Below are 15,446 nucleotides of genomic sequence, written 5' to 3' on the forward strand. Positions count from 1 at the left end.
CCCACCCAGTCCCCGGAGAAGTGTGTTGGGAAGTGAGCATCCTGTAGCTCCTGACTGAGTGCCGTCACTTGGGAGCTAGGAAGTCTGAATGCATCTTTCCAGAGGTGTTTAGCACTTCAGCCATAGACAACTGGAGATGCCCAATTGACCCCAAGACAGCTTGAGCTTTTAAAGTTGCCCTGGTGCTCAGCTGCAGAGTAATGTAGGGGTTTTTGCTTGTTATGAAATCACTTATGTAGATTTAATTTTCACTCACTTATACTACCACTTTAGCCTCGAAATTTGTGAGAGAAACTACTAATCTGACAAAACAAGGGTGGTTTTTTTCCTGGTCTCAAAGATTGGGGTTTTTTTTCTCATTTAGTAATTTGGACAATTCTATATTTTAAATCAGGACCTCTGATTTGTGACCAAAAATGAAACAACCCTGTCTGAAAGGCCTACGTCTTTTCTTGATATAATTGCCTTTTCAAGTGCTCTCCAAATACAAATTAAACATCAAGTATTGTGAATAGCATGAGTCAATGATTTTTTTGATATCTGATTAATTCCATTTTTTTTCCAAATAACAAGTCTACCCAGACATTTGTCAGAGAGAGAGAGCAAAAATAATCCACAGCTGTTGTTACATATTGTCATATTATTAATAATTTGAACAGCACAGGTCAGATTTGTAGACACTGACAGAGAGACACTGTATGTACTAATGAAAATCTTTATAGTAATGTTTGAAATTAGCCTCCTTGCACCTCTGTGCAGTAGGAGTTTATGATGGTAACAGTGAAAGAGGAGGAGCTGTTCCTTACTGAGCTCCAGCACAGGTCACTATACAGATGCTGATTTCCCTACTCACATTTTAAACTCCCCAATTCCGAACAGTTCCCCCTTTCTGTCTGGAAAGGTTCCATCCTGCTTTTGCTTGGGTTTAATTCTGTTTTGATAAAATTTGGGATTAGCATTGTCACTGTAGGCTCTGTGTTTGCTCTGTTCAGGCATTCCCATGGCTAACATCACTTAGTTCTCTGGTTGGTCTGGCTTCCTTTCTGCCTCTGCCAGGCAGAATAGGTCTCCAGTAGTGCCTTAATTTCATTTAGAGTGCAGCTGTGAGATTTCTTGTCTTCTGATGGGCATTTTTCTTGCATCACAGGCCATGAAATGAGGCATTGAAATAAGCAGCAGTTTCTATTTGTGATATTTTGATGCAGTTTGCAGCAAGCAGCACGTTCTCTAACCATTTGCAGCTACCTTCTTTTCTTCCTTCCCCCCTCTTCATACCCTGTTTGGACAGGGGAGATGTGACAGAGCATCACTTAGGATGGGTAACAGTGTGAGAAGGCTGCTTCCTAGTGAGAATGGGCGATTGCTCCATCCTTGGTGACTGACTGAGCCTCAGCTTCCCCTGTGTGGCTCCAGCCCCTTTGTACAGGAAGGCAATTACTCTTGCCTTTTAAAAGCACTTGAAGACTTTCTGGGTAAAACCTTAATAGTTCTACAGTTGCAGCAGGGCTCTGGAGCTTGTCATCAATCTCTCACTCGTTCCTACTTTTCTAAGTAATTAATCCAAGTGGGGGAACTTTTGTTTTAAATCTGCCATTGTTAGCAGAGGGGGAGCTGGCTGTTCCATACACAGCTTTAATTTGGAGCTTTATCTTCATTATCTCCATAGTTTTGAGCCACCTGGCAAAATGTCTCCTGGAATGTCCTGTGGAGTAGTCGTAACGTTTAAGCCGATGGTAAGTGCACCTGAGTGCCGAACCACACAGTGATGGGGATCCTGGTACAATCCACTGGTCTGATTAAAGCCAGCATTCATTTAATTTCTTAGCTGTTAACAAGGAGCCAAGCTACACTTCTAGAAAGGGATGGTGGTACTTGGACAAGCATGTGTGTGTTCAAGCTGTGTCCAGTTTTAACAAGGGCACCTTTTAGAAACCTGTCTGTCACTGACTGGTCTTGGAAGAGGCTTTGAAACTTGCCCCAAAGAAAAAGTTTTATAATATTGCCTTGCTAAAGTTAGCCAGGCAGTTACCAAAAACTGTCTTAAAGCAGAAACAGAGATATAAATTTTAATACAAAGAATGAGTGAAAGTATTTTTCACCAGACCACACAGGCTAAATCTTTGCTGATTTCTGGGTTGGGATTTTCTTGGTTTGTTTTCTAGATAAATGAAGCTTTGGAAGGAGAAGTGATGTTTATGGCACAGACAGGTTCCTTCTCTGTCCCAGTGAAATGTACACCCAAGAGATGCATTGTAAGTGACCTGTTAAAAGTATGTTCAGGGTCAGCATAACAACTATAATAGAACATGTGAGCTAGTGTAAATACTGCTGAGAGGTATTTATAAGAAGCATATAATCACCTCATTCTTTCAGCATCTCAGTATCTTTTGAGAACTCTGTACTAAACTGTCAGCAAAGAACATAACTTTCTTACTGTTAAGAGATGAAATTACAGGCAGCACTGACTTTCTTAGGTACCTGAACTCCCTGTGAGCCAGCTTGAAGAAAGAATTTGATAAAAGCAACGACTTTGGTTTGAAATTGCTTCTTCACAGCAAAGAGCAGCTTTAGCTTTACAGGCCAAAAGAAATTATAGATGAGACTCAGTGTTGGCATGAGATGGATGTAAACCATGATAGCCCAGAGAAACAAGAGGGGATGTGTTATGGACTGATACGTAGTCACTATATGATGTTAAGTGCTGTTCACTTCTCAGTTTGATTCAAGTAAAACCGTTTTACTGAAACATTGAATTGGTATGTAAATGCTGCCTGCTTGCAGAGTATCCACTTCCTACCTGAAGATTTAGGCAAGCTGCTACTATGAGCAGAATTTATCCTGGCTTTTCCATTGTTCAGTGGACTGAAATGGAAGTGGCTTAGTTGGACTCATTGTTCTAATGAGTTGGCCTCTTTGAAAAGGCAGATACCCACAGTTCCTGTTATCTCATGCCATCTTTGATATGATAATAAGAACTTTACCATCCTGTTCTTGAAAAGGTGGACACTCAGTTGACAAGAGTAACCATCTAGGACAGTAGTAATGAATGGTTTATCTTCTCACAGCTGGCACTAGATAAAGAGCTCATTGACTTTGGCAGCCATGTGGTGGGAGAGAGAATTTCACGGACCATCAACCTGACAAACAGTGGAGCTTTGGGAACAAGATTCAGAGTTCAGATGTCAGCAGGTGACAGCAGGACATGCAGAGCAACAGCAAAATCTTTTCCTGGAAGAATGGTACGTTCAAAAGCATTTCCCGGGATTGAAAGAAACGTTCTTCTTTGCAGTGTGGTAGAATCACACAGAATCACAGCTTGCTTAAACCCCCAAATATCCCTTGACAATTTTAAGAACAATGATTCTGGGGGTGGGCCCAACAATGATAATATTAAACATTTTAGTCATTTATGTTGTGATTCCTGTGTTCTCCACAGTCATGAAAATTAGGAAAAAATACTTTAGCCAGAAGATTCTGAGAGTCATTTAAAATCCTAGCTCCTGGACTTCCAAAAAATGTCAACTGTTGCAGAACTATCAATAAAGAATATAGATGATTTCACAGGTCCTTAACCAGAGAGAATATCACTGTGAGGTTGCATACCTTGGATTTGAAGTGCCCACATGTTCTTCTAAATGCAGTGCAGATACTTCATCTTTTTTCCATCAGTGCAGCCTTAATTACTTTGATTATTGCAGAGCAATTGGCTCAGATGGTTTTCAAAGTTCTCCACTTGATAATCTAACCCAGTTCTAAGAAAAGGGTTGACCTTTCCTTCGGAACGCTACAGTGAAACCGCTGAGCTTTGCCATGGTTTTCAGCTCTTGTACTGTCCTGACATTAAAAGCCTGGTTGAAATACAGAATTTGTGAAATAACACTGTCTGTATCCATGGCTTTCCTTCTGCATTCTCTTGTTTCTAGATGTGTAATAAACAGACTGAGTTTTGACGTACAACTGCCTGTGTTTCCACTAGGAAAATGTTAGTTCTTCTAGCTGTAAAGTAACTAACTCTGTGCTGCATTGCTGCCTCTGTGTCATTTACCTGTTGGGGCAGCCAACAAAAATTACATCTGCTCATTGATAAAGGTGTGGTAGAGTCAGCAATTTCCAGAAAGTGCAACATATTTCTCCATTAATAATATGGAACAGTTGCAAGAAAACAAGAGTCTGATTTGCAGCTGCCTGATAAAGTTGGAGCTGGTGGAAGGCAGGTGAAGAGTCACAGTAGGAAATGTTTTTTTCTGTGTTTTCTACTAGGTCACTCGATGCTCCAGTGACTCCAGCCCTGAAGAGGGAGTCAGTAATAGTCCTGTGACATCTGCAGTTCAAAAGGAACAGATTTGTCCCAACCATAATGAAGAGATGTCCTACTGCATCACCCAGGAGGAGCAGCAGGGAGCTGAGAGAAGCCAGAGCGACAGTTCCACAGGTGAGACGACCGTTAGAAACCAGCAGTGCAGTTTCCCTGGTTAACTGTTACCCATCTGCAGTGTTTCCCGTGACAACCGTGGAATTCCGATTGCAAAGTTACTCAGTAAATTTAGTTCATGATTCCAGTAGTAATGTTACATTTCTTTGTGTGCTGCCTCACAAAAAATAGACTAAAAACAATGAACTGGCACCGTTACATCAGAAGCAGCCAAGACTCTGGCCGCTCGTTAGCGTCCAGCAACGGGGTCTCAGAAGAACAGAGACCAACTAGTGTAGAGAAACTGCAAAATTGTTATAATTTTTGTCTCAGAACTGAATACCCATGTCTTAGAATAGAATTCCACATGACAGGTTTATTTTTGTAGTCAGTAATTCTAGGAACAAGGAAACAGAAAGATGAACCTCCTCAGACATTTTCCATCTCATTCCTAATGTTTACTTTATGCTTGATAAAATCCAGTCTTGCAGAAGAGAGACCCTCTTAATTACTTCATTAGCCATATTCTTTAATATTTCTTCTGGATATTGATCATTCCAATTGCAGGAATTTGAATGTTCCATGAAAAGGCTGTGGGTGGTTTTTCTTTATAAATTTAGGATCTGTGTGAAATGGAGTGATTCTGTAAATCATGGTAGCTGTCTCCACAGAATAAATACTTTTAAAGATGTTTCCAGACCTTAAAACAAAAATAAGCCATTGCTTTGGCACACTAATGTCTTGTGACACCTTGATTTTTTTTTTCCCCTGGTTAATGTGAAGCATTTGCCTTCCCATTGGTTGCTGCCATACAGTCCAGAGTTCTTTGTGTCCCTTCTGATAGATCAGTTCAAGGCACTTTGAAGCCCTGGTGGGAGACTGTTTAATTTAAAGGTATTTATTATTGCAGTTGTTTTGACAATAAAGTAGCACTTTCACTTGCTCTGCAGGGCCTCCTCACTGCATTGTTTTGTCCCACTGAAACTCTTCCTAAAGCCCAGTTCGGGGTTTCTGCTGAATTTGTGTTCCTTCATGTAATGATCTCAAATACCTACTTTATCCTCCTGCACCATGAACATGGTTATTCAGTAGCAGAAGGCCTAGGGCAGACTTGTGGACTAGGGCTAAAGAGAACTCTCCTTCTAAGACACTTAGATTTACACACCATTTGCAATAGTGACCAAAATCAGCTTCCTTCTGCTCTGTTTGATCTTTGTCTGGTGAAAAGATGCCTGTATCCAATGTTTTGTTTGTGGCTTTTTTTTGTTGGTTTTCCCCCCAGAACACCTTGGCCAAGATCTATTAAACCCCAGATCAGATCTAGACATGGACAATGCACATGATCTAGTGGAAGTTTCTCCTGAAGAAACACCAGTTGAAATTATGCTTGGAAAGGTAATTAATATCTTGAGACACAGACAAGATTGTCACTAGTCTAAGCTTATGTCAAATAGATGGCCTAGGCTCTGCTGGGAAAGGCTTAAGCTTTGCTTTTTCTGTTGATCACTTATTTGAGCTCAGAGATTCTGTAGAGCTGTACATTTCCCATAACCTGTTACACACTAGGTGCAATAGAGTGTTTGTGTAGTATGAGTATATACTGTATTTAATTTAAATTTATTTGTATTTAAATACAATTTATAGCCAGCTACAGTAATAGATTTGCATTAAAAACATGTTATTTCTTCTTTAGGTAACTGAAGGTGAAATTGGACCCTTCAGCTCAGTCAAACTTCAGGTTCTATTTGTCCCAGCTATCCCTGGGGCTGTGCAGGCAGAGTTTGTGATCGTGTTTGACAACTCAGACTGCAAACCAGTGAGTGATTTTGTGCAAGACTTTCTGCAAAACACTGCAGGAAATAAGAAGTTTAAAATCCTCCTACTTCTGCTTTTCCCAAGAATTAAAACTGCTCAGAATCCTGTTAGGATCAGGAGAAGGAGGCAGGGGAAGATATGCTTATGAACATTCTAAGAAATACCAATGAGGTGCCATGTGATTATGCATTATGGAGTTTTATGGGCAGTAACTTTGTAAATCATGACCCTTCTTTCTGATGCAGTATGGTTACTAAAATGCTGATTCTCTTAAATTACTGTGCAAATAATGCTGGTCTTCCCATGTTATCAGACATGGTACTGGAAAACACCTAATGTCCTAGAACGACATACAAAGTATCCTTCCCTATTCCCAACCTAGATGGTTTATTTTCTTTTTGATATATCAAAATCGGAATTATTTAGCATGCAGTAGTGAAACTGATGTGTGAAAGCTGGAAGAGATGACAACTTTAGTTACCACTTCAGCATGTTTTGATTCCGTGCTTTATGGAAAGCCAAATTCTGCCTGGGAACAGTTCACAGAAGCTTGCCAGAAAATAAAGAACTTCCAAGAAGCTCAGTCTTGGCTCTACCTGCAGGCTACAGATGGAGCAGTCTGTGGAAGGAGCCACAGGCACATACTGCAGCTCCTCTGGGTGCCCTCTCTTTCAGGATCGTTTTCTCCAAGTCTGAGCTGTGTGGTCACTGATTTCAGACCTGAGGATGTGATAGGAAGTGCAGTGCTGTGCTGCCTTTACTGTGTTTCTGGCTGGCTAAATAAGCTGCAGGCTCTTGAGTTTCTGAATTACAGAACATTCACTTAAGGTAGATGCTCTTTAAATATTTCTCAGTACCATGGGCAGCATGCTATTCCTTCATGTTCTGGGTCGATCCAATCCAAAGTAACTTTTTTTTCCCCTCCAGGACACCATAACATCCAGGTTTTATTGTACAAATTATTCTCATAGTCTTGCCTAATTGAAGAATGTGTTGCCATATGAACAACGTCTTTTACTCAGCTGTAGTTTACAGCAGAAAATCTTGTTCTGTCTAGACCAGTAAGAATTTGAGACTACCAAAAATAATTACACTCTTGATTTCTGTGTTAATAGCTGTGCTTCAGTGCCTTTGGAGTCTCTACTGATGTGCCAGTTTGGGTGCCCAATCCCAACATTGATTTAAAGATCTGTATGTATGACCAGCTTTATCAGGATTGCATTGTCATTCAAAGCAGGTGAGATACCTTTTTTGTTACTATCTACCTTCCAGAGCTCAATCACAAGGCCTTAAGTCACTGGGTGATGTCTTGAGGCTCTGTTCTTGTCTGTCCCATAGGAAGCTGAAGGACAGTTTGTTTCTTTTTCCTCAGCATTTCAGAACATCCTGATTACAAACCCTCTGAGTTCCACACTGCTGTGGAAACTGGACTTGGGTATCCTGCTTGCCCAGATTCCCAACACCAGCATTGCCATGAAGTATCTGGCCTGCCTGACACCTCCTTTCCCTGTGTTGTACCTGTTCTAAGGTATAACTGTGGAGTCCCAAGGGAACAGCAACTGCACAGAGTTTGATCATGTGGAATTCATGCACTTAACATTAGGAACATGAACGTGTCAAATGAAGTGCACATTGGGTGTAACTGATTCAGCTGGGGAATTATAGAAAAGAGTTCTTGGTGATTTCTCAGGTTTTTTAACTTAATTAAAGTCAAGGGGGAACTTATGATCTGGAAGCCAGCCTGGTGCCAACTGTTCTTTGTTGAGAAGGTTAATCACCCACCTTTCCAGGCTTGGGCCGTGATGCTGGGTAAACCATGGCAGTCCCTTTTGCACTTATGATGAAATGGGCAGGGTACAGCTTTTCCCAGCCCTTGCAGGTGTTAAACCCTGCGCTGGAGTGACAGACACCTTGTTGAGTACCCAGGGAGTGACCAAATCCCTGTCTACAGGAGAACAAATATCTGGGTGTTTCCGTAGTCCGAGTGAGTAATGTCTGAACACTGCTTCTATTCACACTGTAAAGATGATACTCTAGCTCACTGGCTCCCAGAGATGCTCTTAAGGAGTGGTTACAGGGCCTTTCACTTGTCTGGGGTGCTGGGTGTCTTCCCTCTACCAAATGCAGCCACTACTGAATGCTTCTCTTAACAATTTGCATTTCTTAGATTCCATTTAAATGGGATTGGGGTGGATTTGTGGGAGGGTGGGGGAGAGATTGGTTCTGTAGAAGGCATCCATTCTAAACCTCTTACCAGAATTACAGACTGCAGAGATTCTTCACAGTTGGAAAGAAATGAGTAAAGCTGTTATCTCAGAAATTCAGCTTACAGATATGACAAGCACGAGTTATGTAAGTGATTTTACTTGGTCTAGATAACCCAGGGATAAAACTTATAAGTACAGAAGCAGAATAACTCTCCTTATGAAAACTCAAGATTTCAAGGGGATCCCAAAGATAGAAGCTGTCAAATTGCTTAGGGCAAAACTTCTTAACTGAGGGAAGAACTCTGCTGATCCTTCGCCAAGTTTCACTGTATTAAAAGCACTTCCTGTGTAGTACATTGCCTTTGCACCCTGGCAAACCAAGTCTTTATCACCCAGTTCTCCATAGTGAGGAAAAATGGTCTTTGTTATACAGTTATTTGGGCTGAAATGTGAAGTATTTTATGTGCAGAAATATCATGTTTCATCTTCTGAGCCCGCAAAAGTAGATAGATTTCATCATTGTTAGATGTGGGCCCTGAGAAGTGTCTGCCTCTAGTAGCTATTGAAACTTGCATAACAGCTGCTGAAGTGCCTTAGCTGGTGAGAACTAAAGTTCAGATCCAGGGGATGTGAAATCTTATACTAGTATAACTTCTAGAACAGACATTCTTTAATCAGATTTTAATTTGATACTTAAATAATCCTGCTATTTAGGAATATTCTTACAAGTTTCTACTCCAATCCCTAACTAGTTACATATAGGAGAAAAAAAAAAGAAGGAACAACACCTAAAACTTGTAACAAGAGAATTCTTTGGATTTTTGGAAGCACAATCTGGCCCAGACCTGAGGGAGAGTATGTGTTACAATGGCGTTTGCTCACCACCAGTATACACAAACCTGTGACAGAAGCAGAGCAGAAAGAACTCTGCATCTTGCTGCTGCTGCAATCTATGACTTTAGTCTACAGTGCAAGTAGGAGATCAGGTTTCCAGGTTAGATAGCTCTGGCACTTGAGCTCTGTAGAATTGCAAAATATTAGTTAATACTGGGTTGGGTTTGGATTGTTGGGTTTTCCCTGGTCACACAGAAATCAGGAAGCATAAATAAGCAGCATGAAGGGTGTAAGTGTCTTACCAGAATCCTGTCCAATATAAATCACTTTGAAAAGTAATTTCTTTGGCAGGTTATAATCTGCACTGATTTAATGAAGTAGTATATAGTTCTCTTAAATTGTCAACAGTCAGAAATCATTCCAGGCTCCCAGTACCACATGCTCTAGCTGTTGATTTAGAGCAGACCATCTGGACTGACAGCTTGTAAACCAGTCCAAGAGAAGGCAAATGACAGGCTGAAATATTTGTAGATTGCTTGGCAATTTTGCATTTAGGCATAAAATTCCAAAGCAGGGTATGGTCTGTGGCTATCGCTGTACTATAATTCAGCCAGGAGTCAGTAAACAGGGAGATGTTTCCTAACTATGCCATTCATAGGGCCAATTGATCACAGGTTTTAGCAGGGGAACTGCCAGTACCAGCTTAGCCACACTGATTTTTAGCCATGTAGCATCTCTGCTATTGGAGGGGAGGTTACAGGAGATCTGTGAGTTCATGTTATTTAAAAGAAGCCATCGTGTTTTCAGGAGAAAAGCCAAAAGCAGTAGTGCTCTCTGTGCATTTCTGGCATGAGACAGTCTGTCCATGTCCACCCCACCACCCCCACCCCACCCCCACCCCCCCCCCCCCCCCCCCCACAGTCCCAGGTTTGACGTTTTTTTCCTGCATGTACAGGCTTAAATTTTGGTATTGAAAGTTTTGATGTAATTATGGTGATGAGGAGGATGAATGGACTTCCCAAACTGGGTTCATGTTGATGTATGAGGTGTGTTACGCTCTTTCAGGTTCATTCTTTTGATTCTTACGACTACAGGCTGGGACATTAAGTGCTTGTTAGCCACTTAAGCAGCATCTAGGTGTCCCTGGCCCTCAATAGGGGTTGCTGTCCTTCATTTTTCTGTTTCTCAGACAAAATCGCAGGGTTTTGCTTGTTATATCCCACCTACCACCAATTGTGACACAGTCTGGGTTCAGCATGACAACACTACCTCTTTCCCACCTTGAGTGGGTTCTGTGCTGCAGCTAGGACCAATTAGTTGTCTCAAACCTTAAGTGGTTGATTACTATTGATTCAGACAGAGGGAATGTGTATTAGGAGCAAATAAATTAGCTGATATTTCACAAGAATTTGACTTTGATTTCCCCTCCTCCCCCGCCCCAACCTGAAGTACTCTGTACTCTGACAATCCTGTTCCAGTCAGCCACGTGTGTTACTTGGAATGCAGCTGCTTTACTTCCAGGACTTCCAAAATCTTGTTTTCTATACTTATCTTAAAAGAGAATGCAACCGTGTGATTTTGCTGTAGCAGCTTTCTATGCCTATCACTTTCAAAGGAGGCTTGGAATTGTTATAATCGTGATGTAAAGTAGAGATGAAAGGAGGGGGTGGAGGGGATCAAACTCCAAGTGCAAATGCTGCTGAGATGGCAGCATGGGGAGCCTCAGAGCCACCTAAGCATGTGTGATCTGTTTGCAGAGCAAAAACCACGCTGCGTTTGAAGTTTGAAGTATGCAAAGAATTGAGTAAGCACCTGGAGCTGCTTCCCAAAACAGGTTACATCCAAGCTCAGGCATCCTTCAGCGTGCAATTGAAGTTCCTGCCCAGGTAATGCAACAACATTAATGTTTTCAGTATTTCAGGCAGTGTCAGGAGGAGACTCTGGGTGGAAACCCAAGCAGGTCAAGGTTTTCTTTTCTTCCTTCACACTGTAGCAGTCTGGACTTCACAGTGCTGATGTCAGTGCAGTCCTAGGCTCCACCTCTCCCCCCCTTAGAAGTTGCCAGATGCTCAAGGAGGAAATTAACTTGGCTGTCATACCTGTGAGGAAATGCTCTTCCTGTGGGGACAGCAGTTGTGTGAAAATCTCAGCAATTGCACTGCTGGTAGGCTGCTCCCTTCTCCATGGGGAAGCTATTCTTAGATGAGGGGGAGTTTGTCTGGGCCAGGTGGCTACTTCATGGATCACTGATTAAATAATTTCTGGACAAGAACTCCTGTGCTTGCTAATTAAGGTGAGAATGGCTGGGCTTCCTGTGTGTGTCTCCTACCCGTGTCTGGCGTTGTCCAGAAGATGAATGTTTTGATCTGGAGTTTGTGGTGTTTTATATGACACTTGGAGATGCTAAAAGCCTGACCCTAACGAGTTTCACTTCTCCCTTTTATGATACATCTACAGATACAAACCAAACCCAGTTATGGGACAAAAAGGATTCCAGTTTTTAAAAATGATATACAAGAGCTCCTGCTGACCATTATTTTATTACCTCACCGTTGCCATCCTAAAGAACTTAGCAGGACACTTCTTTTCAAATATAAATTAAATTATATCGACCTTAATTCTGGCCTACAGCCATTGTTTTGGTGGCTTCTGCATTGATTGTGGCTGCAAACCTGCTACATTTTTCCTATAGGCTGTCAGTCCCAGTGATGTCTGGGTGTGTTTGGGTTGTCACTGGTGTCTCAGCATCTCTGGATTCTGTATTTGAGAGTCTGATCACTGATCTCAGATTTCTCACCAGGTTAGTGTTCAAGGAACTGGAAGTATTTACAGTTCTTCCAACATCCCAAATCCCGTCAGGTTACAACAGCAGTAACCATTATGACATTTTTCAGTTCCTAAATTTCAGATGCTGTAAAGCACTGTTACGCTGAGTGGATAGAAGCATAGCTTGGATTTAGAACATTAATCTTCCTTTGAAAAACAGGGAAGCTTCAGAAAGGAGATTTGATGAGATGAAGGCATTTCTGACACAGAAAATAAGTACCTAGCTGTTTCAGTATACAGATCAGGTTTAAAAGACCTCACACACAGTCTGTGTATGACAGAGGAAGATGAGCTGGCTAGGAGCTGATGTGAAGTACTGAGCTAGTGACAGGTTTCTGTAAATGCCTCTTCCCTGACTATTAGAAGTGATATTAATAGCAAAGCTGTATTAAAAGTAACACAGAAGTTGAAGAAACATTCAGCAATCCAAAGTTAGCACATAGGTGACTGAACACTCAGGAAGTTCTCCTGTGTATTGTGTGCACACTGAAATGCTCACTCAGATGTTACAACACTCAGAGCTCTCTGGCTGTTTGAAGCAGACATTCTCTGTTTATCTGAAGCCACGTTCTCTAATCTGCTGACTTTCAGAATTCCCAAATACCACATCTTCTAGTTTTTCTGCTTTTGGAACTAGCCCTGCAGATGCTGGCAGTCTAAATCTGATCTGTCATTTACGCTTCTCTTTAATTGCTTTTAAGCTTGAAGATGCCAGTTTGAGAGAACCATAGTCCATTGCTGTGTGTGTACAGTTACAAAACCATCAAGAGGGAAATATAATAGTAATAGATTAATTTCTTCTGCTGTCGTAATGTGTCATGACAAAGCTAAAGCTGATGCTTTATTCCTGCCGTGTATTTAACTTTCACAAGCTGGCAACACCTTTGAAGATCACCTTCTAAAGTCATACTCAGACTTGCAAAATAACAGCCAGCGAGATTTCAGATCACCATGGTGACTGAGTGGGTGCTATTTATTCATTAACTATTCTTTATCGATACCTTAAAACATTGATGCAGTTCCAGTAGTAGTAGTAGGAACACTGTCACTGTGGAGACATAAGAACAGGAAGCAATTCACTCAGATGCTGTAGAAGACTATAAATAGACCCAGCAGAGCTAAAAATGCTGGAGCTTGTATTGTCTTGGCTTGAAGTTCTGAAATGGAGCTTATGATAGCAAGATGCTACAGAAAACCCACATATTTCTTATAAATTACTAATGGGGATATAATCAGCCACTCTTGGTCTCCAAGTTTGCCTTACTTTCTTTATGTCTCTGTGCTTTGCAGTACTGTTGGTTCTGTTCAGACTGGCTGGTCCTTACCAGCAGCATCAGAAGGAAACAATCACCCAGGTTGGGATGGTTGCAGCAAAGATGATCCAGAATTTTAGATGACTGGATGGCCTTTTAAAAAAGGATAAACGGATAAGGAGCTCTGTGACTAACTCCCTTAAACTCCTGTGTGTCCAAAATCCTATCTTTAATGTTGGATTTCAATTTCCTTGAATGTTCATTGCTAGATACCCTTGCAATCCACATGTACCTGCTCAGGGCAGATTATTGGGCATGTGCCTTTCCATGGGAAACCTGTGACAAGTCCATAATATTTCAGATCTGAGTGCATCTTCTATTTCTTTGTTAGAAGATGGAACTTCATAGGTCACTATTTCATTGGTATTTTCCTCTAGCATTCTTCCACTGTTTTCCCTAATATTTGCATGCAGGATTTTAGTTAGACTTCACTTCAGCAAAGCACTGGAGTTGATGTTTAACCAACTGTACATGCAGATACTCCCATCTGAGCACAAACTCCATGTTAAGATTAAAAATGATGAATAGGAATACTTTTAGACCTGAAGCAACAAGTTAGATTTATGTTTTTGTTCAGAAAGACACCCATCAAAAGCTACTGTTATTACTCTTAGCTAGAAAACAGTTTAAAAATGTACTTATTGATTTTTAGGCACTCTCTTCCTGAGGATGCAGGGAGCTATTTTAATGAAGAGACAAGAATTCTGGAAGTTCCAGTGACAATACTGATGGTGGATAAGGTTAATGATTTTTTAATGCTGATTATCAGACAATAGATGTAAATTATTTTAGTGCATGTTTGGTTAATGATACCTAATCTTAGATTAGTTCTTTACTAGTTGAAAGCCTATGATTAATATTAAAGTTGCTTAAAGTGATAACACAGATTTTATAGTTTCTTCTTGTCAGCATGTTTGCAGAACTTCAGTTAAATCCTTACTAGGTGATGTTCATCTGTTCCCAGCAATATGCTTTGTACACAGATCTGTCAGATCCCATAGCCTGACCTTTCTATTGTGATCTGTACTGCAGAGGTATCAATCTTTGAGTTTAGGTTTCCTGGAGATGCAGGTGTCATTCTGTGCTGGCACATAGGATTTGAGATGCAAATGTTATTTTTAAAATGTTTGCTTATCAAAGAGAGCCTTCCTGTTGGCTATTTTCAGAGAGCAATGAGGTTGCAGTTCAAGCTATGTTATATTTACACATGGTATTGTCAAGGAATAGCGTAGAATAAATTTTCTGCAGTTATCTTTGGATGAGGTTTCACTCAGATCCTGTCCCTGCAGTGCCACAGATACAGGTTTTCCATCCTGGGCTTTTGCATTTGTTTCAGGCTAGGAAAGTCCATGTTACTGTCCATGCAATTGTTACTACATCTGATTTGGAAATCAGTCCAGCACGAGTTGATTTTGGATACTGCACAATCTATGAAGCTGTGCAGGCAAACATCACACTGACAAACAAATCCCTCTTGCCACAAGAGTTTGGATTTGTGGGACTCCCAGAGGTATGTACTTGTCCCACACACACCTTGTCTTGTATCAGAGTAAACTCAATTATTATGAAAACATGTTTCAGTGTTAATATAAATAAATCACTGTTTCTTGCAAACCCAGGGAAATACTTCTGCCTGCAGCACCGTGGAAACACAGTTCTGGTACATTAGTTCTGGTACTGGTTTGTTTAAAGTCTGTCTTACTGTGTCTCAGGCATTTTCCAAGCAGTGTAAACATCTTTGAGAGGATTTCACTATTCTTGCCCACATAACATTATTAGATGAACTTTATCCTATTGGCATAGCTGTTTTTTACACCAAGAAATCTCCTAGCAGAATACCTGGTGCCCTTTCAGTTTCACAGGTCACTTACACTACTAAATCAAACAGGCTTAGGGATGCTGCTTTTGCCTGGAGGCTGAGGAATATTGCATCCAAATGCCTGAACACTGTGTCTTCAAAGCAGGCTGGCTGTGTCCAAACTGCTTATTGGGAATCATCCCCTGAACCATGCCTGGGTATTCTCTGGCTGGGAGCTGATG

The 15,446-nt window shown here is 41.1% G+C and overlaps 1 protein-coding gene across 1 annotated transcript in view; it reads left to right on the forward strand.

Moving 5' to 3' along the window:
* CFAP74 (cilia and flagella associated protein 74) overlaps positions 1–15,446 on the forward strand; it is a gene marked incomplete at both ends in the record, with an annotated part of 48,031 nt that overhangs the window by 21,558 nt on the left and 11,027 nt on the right. Inside the window, 10 exons of the mRNA XM_084274483.1 lie at positions 1,667–1,733; positions 2,163–2,252; positions 3,066–3,239; positions 4,261–4,432; positions 5,694–5,806; positions 6,105–6,227; positions 7,342–7,463; positions 11,025–11,153; positions 14,059–14,146; positions 14,743–14,916. Of these exons, the coding sequence (XP_084130609.1) occupies positions 1,667–1,733; positions 2,163–2,252; positions 3,066–3,239; positions 4,261–4,432; positions 5,694–5,806; positions 6,105–6,227; positions 7,342–7,463; positions 11,025–11,153; positions 14,059–14,146; positions 14,743–14,916 (1,252 nt within the window). The remainder of the gene's footprint in view (positions 1–1,666; positions 1,734–2,162; positions 2,253–3,065; positions 3,240–4,260; positions 4,433–5,693; positions 5,807–6,104; positions 6,228–7,341; positions 7,464–11,024; positions 11,154–14,058; positions 14,147–14,742; positions 14,917–15,446) is intronic.

The sequence above is a fragment of the Gallinula chloropus genome (assembly GCF_964237585.1).
Source record: "Gallinula chloropus genome assembly, chromosome: 23".
NCBI classification, from domain to species: Eukaryota; Metazoa; Chordata; class Aves; order Gruiformes; family Rallidae; genus Gallinula; species Gallinula chloropus.